The sequence below is a fragment of the Ranitomeya imitator genome, chromosome 2 (assembly GCF_032444005.1).
Source record: "Ranitomeya imitator isolate aRanImi1 chromosome 2, aRanImi1.pri, whole genome shotgun sequence".
Lineage (NCBI taxonomy): Eukaryota > Metazoa > Chordata > Amphibia > Anura > Dendrobatidae > Ranitomeya > Ranitomeya imitator.
Window position 1 is genome coordinate 231,838,890 of NC_091283.1, and position 14,737 is coordinate 231,853,626.

The 14,737-nt window shown below is 48.6% G+C and overlaps 1 protein-coding gene across 4 annotated transcripts in view; it reads left to right on the forward strand.

Annotated features, from left to right (window-relative positions):
* RAB11FIP4 (RAB11 family interacting protein 4) overlaps positions 1 to 14,737 on the forward strand; it is a 126,894-nt gene that overhangs the window by 93,085 nt on the left and 19,072 nt on the right. For 3 of the 4 annotated variants that reach the window (XM_069748716.1, XM_069748718.1, XM_069748719.1), the window contains 5 exons: positions 11,042 to 11,250; positions 13,938 to 14,126; positions 14,196 to 14,330; positions 14,508 to 14,543; positions 14,617 to 14,716. In XM_069748716.1, coding sequence (XP_069604817.1) covers positions 11,042 to 11,250; positions 13,938 to 14,126; positions 14,196 to 14,330; positions 14,508 to 14,543; positions 14,617 to 14,716 — 669 coding nt within the window. Of the gene's footprint in view, positions 1 to 6,333; positions 6,481 to 11,041; positions 11,251 to 13,937; positions 14,127 to 14,195; positions 14,331 to 14,507; positions 14,544 to 14,616; positions 14,717 to 14,737 lie in introns of those variants that run through there. The other variant, XM_069748717.1, reaches the window with a different exon arrangement.

A 14,737-nucleotide genomic window follows, 5' to 3' on the forward strand; every position in this document is an offset into this window, starting at 1 on the left:
ACAAGTTTAAACAGGTGCCATTACTACAGGTAATGAGTGGAGGAAAGAGGAGACTCTTAAAGAAGAAGTTACAGGTCTGTGAGAGCCAGAAATCTTGATTGTTTGTTTCTGACCAAATACTTATTTTCCACCATAATATGCAAATAAAATGTTAAAAAAAACAGACAATGTGATTTTCTGGATTTTTTTTTCTCAGTTTGTCTCCCATAGTTGAGGTCTACCTATGATGTAAATTACAGACGCCTCTCATCTTTTTAAGTGGTGGAACTTGCACTATTGCTGACTGACTAAATACTTTTTTGCCCCACTGTATATATATATATGTATATATAGTGGGCGGTCCTCTGTATACAGTGTATATATATATATGTATATATAGTGGGCGGTCCTCTGTATACAGTGTATATATATATATAATACTGACGTCTGTATACAGTATATATATATAATACTGACCTCTGTATACAGTGTATATAAATATATATGTATATATAGTGGGCGGTCCTCTGTATACAGTGTATATATATATATATATATATATATATATATATATAGTGGGCGGTCCTCTGTATACAGTGTATATATATATATGTATATATAGTGGGCGGTCCTCTGTATACAGTGTATATATATATATGTATATATAGTGGGCGGTCCTCTGTATACAGTGTATATATATATGTATATATAGTGGGCGGTCCTCTGTATACAGTGTATATATATATATAATACTGACGTCTGTATACAGTATATATATATAATACTGACCTCTGTATACAGTGTATATAAATATATATGTATATATAGTGGGCGGTCCTCTGTATACAGTGTGTATATATATATATATATATATAGTGGGCGGTCCTCTGTATACAGTGTATATATATATATAGTGGGCGGTCCTCTGTATACAGTGTATATATATAATACTGACCTCTGTATACAGTGTATATATATATATATATATATAATACTGACCTCTGTATACAGTGTGTATATATATATATATATACGTATATATATATAGTGCGCGGTCCTCTGTATACAGTGTATATATATATATGTATATATAGTGGGCGGTCCTCTGTATACAGTGTATATATATATATATATATATATATATATATATATATATGTATGTATATAGTGCGCGGTCCTCTGTCTACAGTGTATATATGTATATATATAATACTGACCTCTGTATACAGTGTATATATATATAATACTGACCTCTGTATACAGTGTATATATATATAATACTGACCTCTGTATACAGTGTATATATATATATATATATAATACTGACCTCTGTATACAGTGTATATATATATATATGTATATATAGTGCGTGGTCCTCTGTATACAGTGTATATATATATATATAATACTGATGTCTGTATACAGTATATATATATATAATACTGACCTCTGTATACAGTGTATATATATATATATATATATATATGTATATATAGTGGGCGGTCCTCTGTATACAGTGAATATATATATATATAATACTGACCTCTGTATACAGTATATATATATATAACTAGATTGTGGCCCGATTCTAATGCATCGGGTATTCTAGAATATGCATGTCCCCGTAGTATATGGACAATGATGATTCCAGAATTCGCGGCAGACTGTGCCCGTCGCTGATTGGTCGAGGCAACCTTTATGACATCATCATCGCCATGGCAACCATTATGACATCTACGTCGATATTGTGCCCGTCGCTGAATCAGAAACGTGAGATGTCTACGTCCTTTATGACATCATCGTCGCTGTGCCCGTTGCTGATTGGTCGAGTCCTGGCGGCCTCGACCAATCAGAGACGCGGGATGTCTACATCCTTTATGATATCATCGTCGCTGTGCCCGTTGCTGATTGGTCGAGGCCTGGCGGCCTCGACCAATCAGAGACGCGAGATTTCCAGGACAGACAGACAGACAGACAGAAAGACAGACAGACAGACGGAAAAACCCTTAGACAATTATATATTATTATATAGATACTGACCTCTGTATACAGTGTATATATATATATATGTATATATAGTGGCGGTCCTCTGTATACAGTGTATATATATATATATATATAGTGGGCGGTCCTCTGTATACAGTGTATATATATATATAATACTGACGTCTGTATACAGTATATATATATAATACTGTCCTCTGTATACAGTGTATATATATATATAGTGGGCGGTCCTCTGTATACAGTGTATATATATATATATATATAATACTGACGTCTGTATACAGTATATATATATATAATACTGACCTCTGTATACAGTGTATATATATATATATATGTATAAATAGTGGGCGGTCCTCTGTATACAGTGTATATATATATATATGTATATATAGTGGGCGGTCCTCTGTATACAGTGTATATATATATATATATATATATATATATATAATACTGACGTCTGTATACAGTATATATATATAATACTGACCTCTGTATACAGTGTATATATATATATATATATGTATATATAGTGGGCGGTCCTCTGTATACAGTGTATATATATATATAGTGGGCGGTCCTCTGTATACAGTGTATATATATATATATATATATAAAGTGGGCTGTCCTCTGTATACAGTGTATATATATATATATAGTGGGCGGTTCTCTGTATACAGTATATATATATATATATATATATATATATATATATAAATAAAGTGGGCGGTCCTCTGTATACAGTGTATATATATATATATAGTGGGCGGTCCTCTGTATACAGTGTATATATATATATACTGGTCCGAATAACTAAAGCAATTGTTACCATCCACCTCTCGTGTCTCCCCTTTTCCCCACAGTTTGTAAGCTTGCGAGCAGGGCCCTCACTCCTCCTGGTATCTGTTTTGAACTGTATTTCTGTTATGCTGTAATGTTTATTGTCTGTACAAATCCCCTCTATAATTTGTAAAGCGCTGCGGAATATGTTGGCGCTATATAAATAAAATTATTATTATTATTATTATTATTATATATATATATATATATATATATATATATATATATATATATATATACTAGATTGTGGCCCGATTCTAACTCATCGGGTATTCTAGAATATGCATGTCCCCGTAGTATATGGACAATGATGATTCCAGAATTCGCGGCAGACTGTGCCTGTCGCTGATTGGTCGAAGCAACCTTTATGACCTCATCATCGCCATGGCAACCATTATGACATCTACGTCGATACTGTGCCCGTCGCTGAATCAGAAACGTGGGATTTCTACGTCCTTTATGACATCATCGTCGCTGTGCCCGTCACTGATTGGTCGAGGCCTGGCGGCCTCGACCAATCAGAGACGCGGGATTTCTACGTCGATGCTGTGCCCGTCGCTGATTGGTCGAGGCCTGATGGCCTCGACCAATCAGAGACGCGGGATTTCCAGGACAGACAGACAGACAGACAGACGGAAAAACCCTTAGGCAATTATATATATAGATATAGTGGGCGGTCCTCTGTATACAGTGTGTATATATATATATATATATATATATATAGTGGGCGGTCCTCTGTATACAGTGTATATATATATATAAAGTGGGCGGTCCTCTGTATACAGTGTATATATATATATATATATATATATATATATATATAGTGGGCGGTCCTCTGTATACAGTGTATATATATATATATATATAAAGTGGGCGGTCCTCTGTATACAGTGTATATATATATATATATATATAGTGTGCGGTCCTCTGTATACAGTGTATATATATATATATATAGTGGGCGGTCCTCTGTATACAGTATATATATATATATATATATATATATATATATAGCAAATACAAAAGGAACAGCCAGACAGCACCACTGCCAGGAAGAACAAAGTGGGAACCGCTCACCTGTGTAAAGCCAGGATATCTGATCTTGGGTGCGTAGCTCCGCTGGAGAAAAGTCCATATGAAATAGTGAATGTATAAGCAAAGCTTTGCCGCACTCTCTGTACAGCACCCCCGGTCGTGAAGATGTACAGCACGATGTTTGAATAAAGATTCCTGCACTGGATGATCGGCGAGTGCGCTCTATTTCCTTATACATTCACTATATATATATATATATATATACATATATATATATATATAGTGGGCGGTCCTCTGTATAGTGTATATATATATATGTATATATAGTGGGCGGTCCTCTGTATACAGTGTATATATATAATACTGACCTCTGTATGCAGTGTATATATATATAATACTGACCTCTGTATACAGTGTATATATATATGTACTATATATGTATATATAGTGGGCGGTCCTCTGTATACAGTGTATATAGTGGGCGGTCCTCTGTATACAGTGTATATATATGAATATATAGTGCGCGGTCCTCTGTATAGTGTATATATATATGTATATATAGTGGGCGGTCCTCTGTATACAGTGTATATATATATATATATAATACTGACCTCTGTATGCAGTGTATATATATATAATACTGACCTCTGTATACAGTGTATATATATATATATATAATACTGACCTCTGTATACAGTGTACATATATATATATATAATACTGACCTCTGTATACAGTGTGTATATATATATATATATATATATATGTATATATAGTGCGCGGGCCTCTGTATACAGTGTATATATATGTATATATAGTGCGCGGTCCTCTGTATACAGTGTATATATATATATATATATATATATATATAGTGCGCGGGCCTCTGTATACAGTGTATATATATGTATATATAGTGGGCGGTCCTCTGTATAGAGTGCATATATATATATATATATATATATAGTGCGCGGTCCTCTGTATACAGTGTGTATATATATATATATATAGTGCGCGGTCCTCTGTATACAGTGTAAATATATATATATAGTGTGCGGTCCTCTGTATACAGTGTATATATATATATAGTGGGCGGTCCTCTGTATACAGTGTATATATATATATATATATAGTGGGCGGTCCTCTGTATACAGTGTATATATATATATATATATATATATAGTGGGCGGTCCTCTGTATACAGTGTACATCTATATATATAATTGCCTAAGGGTTTTTCCGTCTGTCTGTCTTTCTGTCTGTCTGTCTGTCCTGGAAATCCCACGTCTCTGATCTGCCGCGAATTCTGGAATCATCATTGTCCATATACTACGGGGACATGCATATTCTAGAATACCCGATGCGTCAGAATCGGGCCACAATCTAGTATATATATATATATATATATATATATATATATATATATATGTATATATAGTGCGCGGTCCTCTGTAGTTGTCGGTGGAGGAAGCCGGGGCTGCACTTACTGCGCGGACTCCTCCCAGGTTGATGACATGCTGAGGTGGGCGGGGAGGACGGGGGCGGAGTTGTACTGAGCGGGCGGGGACTTTTTCCTCTATTAAGGCCCCTTCACATTAAGCGACACTGCAGCGATACCGACAACGATCCGGATCGCTGCAGCGTCGCTGTTTGGTCGCTGGAGAGCTGTCACACAGACAGCTCTCCAGCGACCAACGATGCCGGTAACCAGGGTAAACATCGGGTAACTAAGCGCAGGGCCGCGCTTAGTAACCCGATGTTTACCCTGGTTACCATGCTAAAAGTAAAAAAAAACAAACACTAGATACTTACCTACCGCTGTCTGTCCTCCAGCGCTGTGCTCTGCTTCTCTGCTCTCCTCCTGTACTGTCTGTGAGCCGGAAAGCAGAGCGGTGACGTCACCGCTCTGCTTTCCGGCTCACAGACAGTACAGGAGGAGAGCAGAGCACAGCGTCGGAGGACAGACAGCGGTAGGTAAGTATCTAGTGTTTGTTTTTTTTTACTTTTAGCATGGTAACCAGGGTAAACATCGGGTTACTAAGCGCGGCCCTGCGCTTAGTAACCCGATGTTTACCCTGGTTACCAGTGAAGACATCGCTGGATCGGTGTCACACACGCCGATCCAGTGATGTCCACGGGAGATCCAGCGACGAAATAAAGTTCTGGACTTTGTTCAGCGACCAACGATCTCCCAGCAGGGGCCTGATCGTTGGTCGCTGTCACACAGAACGATTTCATTAACGATATCGTTGCTACGTCACAAATAGTGTGAAGGTACCTTTAGTCACATCCAGTGAGGGGCGGGACCTATGATGTCACCGTGACGAAGGCGGGGCTATACTGGGCGGGCATTTCCTCTTCCTCTATTGGTCACATCCTATGGTGGGCGGGGCGTTTGTTGTCTAGGTGACGGGACTGTAGTGAGCGGGCTTGCTCTTCCTCTATTGGTCACATCCGGGGGTGGGCGGGGACTCCGGTGCCTAGGTGACGGGGGCGGGGCTGCACTGTTGCGGTGTCTGATCTCACTACAAAGCTCGCGATCCGGGAGATCAGCGGCCGCGGCGAATGTCGTCCCCCGTGCCCCGGAGCCCCCGGTACAGCGCGAGTGGCGGCCGCCCCGAGGTGAGAGGCGCCCGGATGTTACCGGAGCCAACCGGGGGAGGAATCACCGGTGACGGGGAGGAATCACCGGGGAAATGGGGGAGGAGGAATCACCGGGGACAGGGGGGAGGAATCACCGGGGACAGGGGGGAGGAATCACCGGGGAAATGGGGGATGAGGAATCACCGGGGACAGGGGGGAGGAATCACCGGGGAATTGGGGGGACAGGGGGAGGAATCACCGGGGACAGAGGGGGGACAGGGGGAGGAATCACCGGGGAAATGGGGGGACAGGGGGAGGAATCACCGGGGAAATGGGGGGACAGGGGGAGGAATCACCGGGGTAATGGGGGGGACAGGGGGAGGAATCACCGGGGACAGAGGGGAGACAGGGGGAGGAATCACCGGGGACAGAGGGGAGACAGGGGGAGGAATCACCGGGGAAATGGGGGGACAGGGGGAGGAATCACCGGGGAAATGGGGGGACAGGGGGAGGAATCACCGGGGAAATGGGGGGACAGGGGGAGGAATCACCGGGGAAATGGGGGGACAGGGGGAGGAATCACCGGGGAAATGGGGGGACAGGGGGAGGAATCACCGGGGAAATGGGGGGACAGGGGGAGGAATCACCAGAGTAAAGGGGGGGGGGGCAGGGGGAGGAATCACCGGGGTAATGGGGGGGGGGAACAGGGGGAGGAATCACCGGGGACAGAGGGGGACAGGGGGAGGAATCACCGGGGAAATGGGGGGGGGGGACAGGGGGAGGAATCACCGGGGAAATGGGGGGACAGGGGGAGGAATCACCGGGGACAGAGGGGGGACAGGGGAGGAATCACCGGGGAAATGGGGGGGGGACAGGGGGAGGGATCACCGGGGAAATGGGGGGGACAGGGGGAGGAATCACCGGGGTAATGGGGGGAGGGGACAGGGGGATGAATGACCGGGGTAATGGGAGGAGGGGACAGGGGGAGGAATCACCGGGGTAATGGGGGGGACAGGGGGAGGAATCACCGGGGTAATGGGGGGGACAGGGGGAGGAATCACCGGGGACAGAGGGGGGACAGGGGGAGGAATTACCGGGGAAATGGGGGGGAGGAATCACTGGGGACAGGGGAGAGAAATCACCGGGGAAATATGGGGACAGGGGGAGGAATCACCGGGGTAATGGGGGGGGGGGGGACAGGGGGAGGAATCACCGGGGTAATGGGGGGGGGGACAGGGGGAGGAATCACCGGGGTAATGGGGGGGGACAGGGGGAGGAATCACCCGGGTAATGGGGGGGACAGGGGGAGGATTCACCGGGGTAATGGGGGGGACAGGGGGAGGAATCGCCGGGGACAGGGGGAGGAATCACCGGGGAAATGGGGGAGGAATCACCGGGGACAGGGGGGAGGAATCACCGGGGAAATGGGGGGACAGGGGGAGGAATCACCGGGGAAATGGGGGGACAGAGGAGGAATCACCGAGGAAATGGGGGGACACGGGGAGGAATCACCGGGGAAATGGGGGGGACAGGGGGAGGAATCACCGGGGAAATGGGGGGGACAGGGGGAGGAATCACCGGGGAAATGGGGGGACAGGGGGGAGGAATCACCGGGGAAATGGGGGGGACACGGGGAGGAATCACCGGGGAAATGAGGGGACAGGGGGAGGAATCACCGGGGAAATGGGGGGACAGGGGGAGGAATCACCGGGGAAATGGGGGGACAGGGGGAGGAATCACTGGGGTAATGGGAGGGACACGGGGAGGAATCACCGGGGTAATGGGGGGGACACGGTGAGGAATCACCGGGGAAATGGGGGGGACAGGGGGAGGAATCACTGGAAATATGGGGGGGGGACACGGGGGAGTAATCACTGGAAATATGGGGGAGTAGTCACTGGAAATATGGGGGGGGACACGGGAGAGTAATCACTGGAAATATGCGGGGGGGACACGGGGGAGTAATCACTGGAAATATGGGGGAGTAGTCACTGGAAATATGGGGGGACACGGGGGAGTAGTCACTGGAAAAATGGGGGGGACACGGGGGAGTAATCACCGGAGACAGAGGGGGGACACGGGGAAATGGGGTGGGACACGGGGGAGTAATCACCGGAAAAATGGGGGGAGCACTGGGGGAGTAATCACTGGAAATGGGGGGGGGGGGGACACGGAGTAATCACTGGAAAAATGGGGGGACACGGGGGAGTAATCACCGGGGACAGAGGGGGGACATGGGGGAGTAATCACCGGGGAAATGGGGGGACACGGGGGGGGGGGGGGGAGGAGGAATCAACGGGGAAATGGGGGGGACACGGGGGAGTAATCACTGGAAATATGGGGGGGGGGGGCCACGGGGAGTATTAACCGGGGAAATGGGTGGGACAGGGGGAGTAATCACTGGGGACAGGGGGAGTAATCACCGGGTATCTAATCCTCTCCTGTGTGATACTGTCTGCTGAGCCGTGTATCTAATCCTCTCCTGTGATACTGACTGCTGAGCCGTGTATCTAATCCTCTCCTGTGTGATACTGACTGCTGAGCTGTGTATCTAATCCTCCCCTGTGTGATACTGACTGCTGAGCCCTGTATCTAATCCTCTCCTGTGTGATACTGTCTGCTGAGCCGTGTATCTAATCCTCTCCTGTGTGATACTGTCTGCTGAGCCGTGTATCTAATCCCCTCCTGTGTGATACTGTCTGCTGAGCCGTGTATCTAATCCCCTCCTGTGTGATACTGACTGCTGAGCCATGTATCTAATCCTATCCTGTGATACTGTCTGCTGAGCCGTGTATCTAATCCCATCCTGTATGATACTGTCTGCTGAGCCGTGTATCTAATCCTCTCCTGTGTGATACTGTCTGCTGAGCCGTGTATCTAATCCTCTCCTGTGTGATACTGACTGCTGAGCTGTGTATCTAATCCTCTCCTGTGTGATACTGTCTGCTGAGCCGTGTATCTAATCCTCTCCTGTGTGATACTGACTGCTGAGCCGTGTATCTAATCCTGTCCTGTGTGATACTGACTGCTGAGCCGTGTATCTAATCCTGTCCTGTGTGATACTGACTGCTGAGCTGTGTATCTAATCCTGTCCTGTGATAGTGACTGCTGAGCTGTGTATCTAATCCTGTCCTGTGTGATACTGTCTGCTGAGCCACGTATCTAATCCTCTCCTGTGTGATACTGTCTGCTGAGCCACGTATCTAATCCTCTCCTGTGTGATACTGTCTGCTGAGCCATGTATCTAATCCTCTCCTGTGTGATACTGACTGCTGAGCCGTGTATCTAATCCTCTCCTGTGTGATACTGTCTGCTGAGCCGTGTATCTAATTCTCTCGTGTGATACTGACTGCTGAGCCGTGTATCTAATCCTGTCCTGTGTGATACTGACTGCTGAGCCGTGTATCTAATCCTGTCCTGTGTGATACTGACTGCTGAGCTGTGTATCTAATCCTGTCCTGTGTGATACTGACTGCTGAGCTGTGTATCTAATCCTGTCCTGTGTGATACTGACTGCTGAGCTGTGTATCTAATCCTGTCCTGTGATACTGACTGCTGAGCTGTGTATCTAATCCTGTCCTGTGTGATACTGTCTGCTGAGCTGTGTATCTAATCCTCTCCTGTGTGATACTGTCTGCTGAGCCACGTATCTAATCCTATCCTGTGTGATACTGACGGCTGAGCCACCTATCTAATCCTCTCCTGTGATACTGTCTGCTGAGCCGTGTATCTAATCCTCTCCTGTGTTATACTGACTGCTGAGCCGTGTATCTAATCCTATCCTGTTATACTGACTGCTGAGCCGTGTATCTAATCCTATCCTGTGTGATGCTGTCTGCTGAGCCGTGTATCTAATCCCGTCCTGTGATACGGACTGCTGAGTCGTGTATCTAATCCTATCCTGTGTGATACTGACTGCTGAGCCGTGTATCTAATCCTATCCTGTGTGATACTGACTGCTGAGCCGTTTATCTAATCCTATCCTGTGTGATACTGACTGCTGAGCCGTGTATCTAATCCTCTCCTGTGTGATACTGTGCTGAGCCGTGTATCTAATCCCATCCTGTGTGATACTGTCTGCTGAGCCGTGTATCTAATCCCATCCTGTATGATACTGTCTGCTGAGCCGTGTATCTAATCCTCTCCTGTGTGATACTGTCTGCTGAGCCGTGTATCTAATCCTCTCCTGTGTGATACTGACTGCTGAGCTGTGTATCTAATCCTATCCTGTGTGATACTGTGCTGAGCCGTGTATCTAATCCTCTCCTGTGTGATACTGACTGCTGAGCTTGCATGCAGTCTGTGCCCTGGTGTCGGGCAGAGCCCCTGATTCCGGTGACATCATTTTCTGGGCTGCTTCCTGCAGTTTTGCTCGGATCCCTGGTTTCTCCACTGCAGATCCTCCAGGGTTCTGGACGCTCCCTCTCCCAGCAGTGGCGCTGTCAGCTTTCTGCCTATGCACAGTGCACAGACAGCTGTAAGTCAGTGGAGGGGGCAGCAGTGATTTTAGCAGGAGGTGGCACATGGCTGGAGTCACGGTCTCTGCCTCCACATGATGCGGATGTGGGGTGTTCCGCTCACCACCCTCGTTGTGTTGCAGGGCTCTGACCTCACACATGGGATGTACGTGACCACAGACGGCGTGGACAGCGACTCTGAGCTCTACCATGAGGAGGAAGGTGTAACTCTCAGCCACCATGAGTCGGACCTGGACAGCGCCATCGAGAGCACCCAGAGCTCGGAGGCCTCCGATGAGTGTCGGGGCGATGACTGCAAAGATCTGGGGGGGCTGTACCTCCCTGGAGATCAGTAAGTGAGAAGAAAGGTCCACTGCGCCCCCTAACCCATCACAAGGTGTAAGGGAAAACTGCAACACTGGGTGACAGCCCGTGGAAAAATATTCCTCCAGCACCATACACCTGTGAGCCTCCTCCCTCTTTCTGGTGGGGAGCAGACAATTGTCGCTCTCACCATGGTGTTTCATCTTTCCCAGGGGCCTTCTCCCTTGGTGGGTCCGGGCCACGTGCTCCTCCCATGGTGGGTCTGGGCTATGGTCTCCTCCCTCTTTCTGATCGGTCTGAGCCACCTGCTCCTCCCGTGGTGGGTCCGGCTGTGGCCTCCTCCTGCTCCCTCTTCCTGGTGGGTCCGGGCCTCATGCTCCTACCGTGGTGGTTCCGGGCTGTGGCCTCATCCCTCTTGTGAGTCTGGGCCACATGCTCCTCCCGTGGTGGATCCTCCTGCTCCCTCTTTCTGGTGGGTCCAGGCCATGGCCTTCTCCCTCTTTATGGTGGGTCCGGGCCACGTGCTCCTCCCTTTGTGGGTTCGGGCTACGTGCTCCTCCCTTTGTGGGTTCGGGCTGTGGCCTCTTTCTTTCTGGTGGGTCTGGGCCACGTGCTCCTCCCGTTGTGGGTCTGGCTGTGGCCTCCTCCTGCTCCCTCTTTATTGTGGGTCTGGGCTGTGGCTTTCTCCTCCCTCTTTATGGTGTGTCCGGGCCACGTGCTCCTACCGTGGTGTGTCCGGGCCACGTGCTCCTACCGTGGTGTGTCCGGGCCACGTGCTCCTACCGTGGTGGGTCCGGGCCACGTGCTCCTCCCGTGGTGGGTCGGGGCTGTGGCCTCCTCCCTCTTTCTGGTGGGTCTGGGCCACATGTTCCTCCCGTGGTGGATCCGGCTGTGGCCTCTTCCTGCTCCCTCTTTCTGGTGGGTCCAGGCCATGACCTTCTCCCTTTTTATGGTGGGTCCAGGCCATGTGCTCCTCCCATTGTGGGTCCGGCTGTGGCCTCCTCCTGCTCCCTCTTTATGGTGGGTACGGGCCGTGGCTTTCTCCTCCCTCTTTATGGTCGGTCTGGGCCACGTGCTCCTACCGTGGTGTGACCGGACCACGTGCTCCTACCGTGATCGATCCGGCTGTGGCCTTCTCCTGCTCCCTCTTTATGGTGGGTCCGGGCCTCATGCTCCTACCGTGGTGGTTCCGGGCTGTGGCCTCATCCCTCTTATGAGTCTGGGCCACATGTTCCCCCCGTGGTGGATCCAGCTGTGGCCTCTTCCTGCTCCCTCTTTCTGGTGGGTGCAGGCCACGTGCTCCTTCCTTTGTGGGTTCGAGCTGTGGCCTCCTCTTTCTGGTGGGTCTGGGCCTCGTGCTCCTCCCGTTGTGGGTCCGGCTGTGGCCTCCTCCTGCTCCCTCTTTATGGTGGGTACGGGCCGCGGCTTTCTCCTCCCTCTTTATGGTCGGTGTCACGAATTGCTGCTCCGTGGTGTCACTTATTCGTCACGTGCCTGCTCTCACACGTGACTTTGGGTTGTGCCTGCAAGGGTTAATCTATCTCCCCACTCTCCGTCCAGCATTCAACCTCTGTCCTATGCTGTAAGGGGAGCATAAATCACACACCGACCCAGGCCACACACCCGCTCATACGCGCTGCCACCACTCATAGAATACACGGGCGATGAGTCCCAGAAATAACTAATAAAAATATGTTTATCACTCATAAGGCTCACACACCTCTAGGCTATGGATTCCTTAGAACATTCAAGGTTCAATTTATTAAAGGTTTATACTTTAATAGAAAAAGGTTCAATGCTTACAATAAGAAAAAGGTATAAAAATATGATAATAAAAAGACATACAACTTATGCAAAACAGTATCAAATAAACAGGAGAAAACTTACAGAAATCATCTAACTTGTAGTCTGCTTTCTGCTCCCTGAGGGGGGGGGGGGGGAGGTGAATGTAGTTGTGGAACACATCAGCTTCTCAGGCTGCCCTCATCATGTGAACACAATTCTCTGTCTGCAGCCTAAATTTATAACTTTGGTCTGAGGTCAAGTTTCTAGACCGGCCCCTCAGGTTAATATCATAATTGCGGTCTGTTTGATTGGGTACTGCCGCTCTACCAATGAATATATATTCTTTTCCTCTGGGACACGTGTGAAATGGTTCCCAGGGATACCTTCCCTCAGGCCACAATTTAGGGTACCGTCACACTGAAATGACGCTGCAGCGATACGACAACAATGTCGATCGCTGCAGCGTCGCTGTTTGGTCGCTGGAGAGCTGTCACACAGACAGCTCTCCAGCGACCAACGATCCCGAAGTCCCCTGGTAACCAGGGTAAACATCGGGTTACTAAGCGCAGGGCTGCGCTTAGTAACCCGATGTTTACCCTGGTTACCAGCGTAAACGTAAAAAAAACAAACACTACATACTTACATTCCATGTCTGTCCTCCGGCGCTGTGCTTCTCTGCACTGTCAGCGCCGGTCAGCCGTAAAGCAGAGCGGTGACGTCACCGCTGTGCTTTCCGGCTGGCCGGTGCTCACAGCCAGTGCAGGAAAGCAGGGCGCCGGGGACAGACAGCGGAAGGCAAGTATGTAGTGTTTGTTTTTTTAACTTTTACGCTTTTACTTTTTTGGGTGGGTCCAGGACGCGGCCTCCTCCTCCCTCTTCTTGGTGGGGGCCAGACAATTGTTACTCACCATGGTGTTTCATCTTTCCCAGGAGCCTCCTCACTCCCGCGGCCTCCTCGTACTTCTCCAGTCGCTCCTCGGCCTCCCTGATTAGTAACGAGGAGCAGTTTGAGGACTACGGTGAAGGGGATGATGTGGATTACACCCCGAGCAGCCCCTGCCCCGATGATGAGAGCCGGACCAACGCACTCTCTGACCTGGGCTCCTCCGTCTCCTCCAGGTAGCCCTCCCTCTACGTCCTGTGGGGTCCGGCGTCTGTAGGACCCTCTAACCTTGTCTCTTCTTCCAGTGCCGGGCAGACACCACGTAGGATGAGGAGCCTCTACCACAGCGAGATCCTGGACATGTACTGCAGCCAGTGCTCGAAGAAGATCACCCTCCTCAATGACTTGGAGGCCCGACTGAGGAACCTCCGAGCCAACAGGTGAGGACGGGGGCCCGAGCGCTCATGTCCTGTACATGACCTGTCCCCTGGGGGCCGCTGCTCTTCTGCCCTATAGGCCCTCAGACACAGCCCCCATCTCTGGGGTACAACATGATGGGGTCTCGGCTGTTCGTGGCTTGTGGATTTTACTTTTTCTTAATTTGTATTTTTTCACAGCCCAAACAGGAAGATCTCCAGCACGGCGTTTGGGAGGTAAGGGTCAGCGATGGCGGCTGGGTGGTCCTTAGTGATGGTGGGGCGCTCAGTGATCCTCGCTCTCTTGCAGGCAGCTCATGAACACCAGTAACCTGAGCAGCAGCAATGGCAGCACCGAGGACTTGTTCAGAGACAGCATTGACTCCTGTGAGAACGACATCACCGAGAAGGTGAGGGGTCTGGGCAGTGAC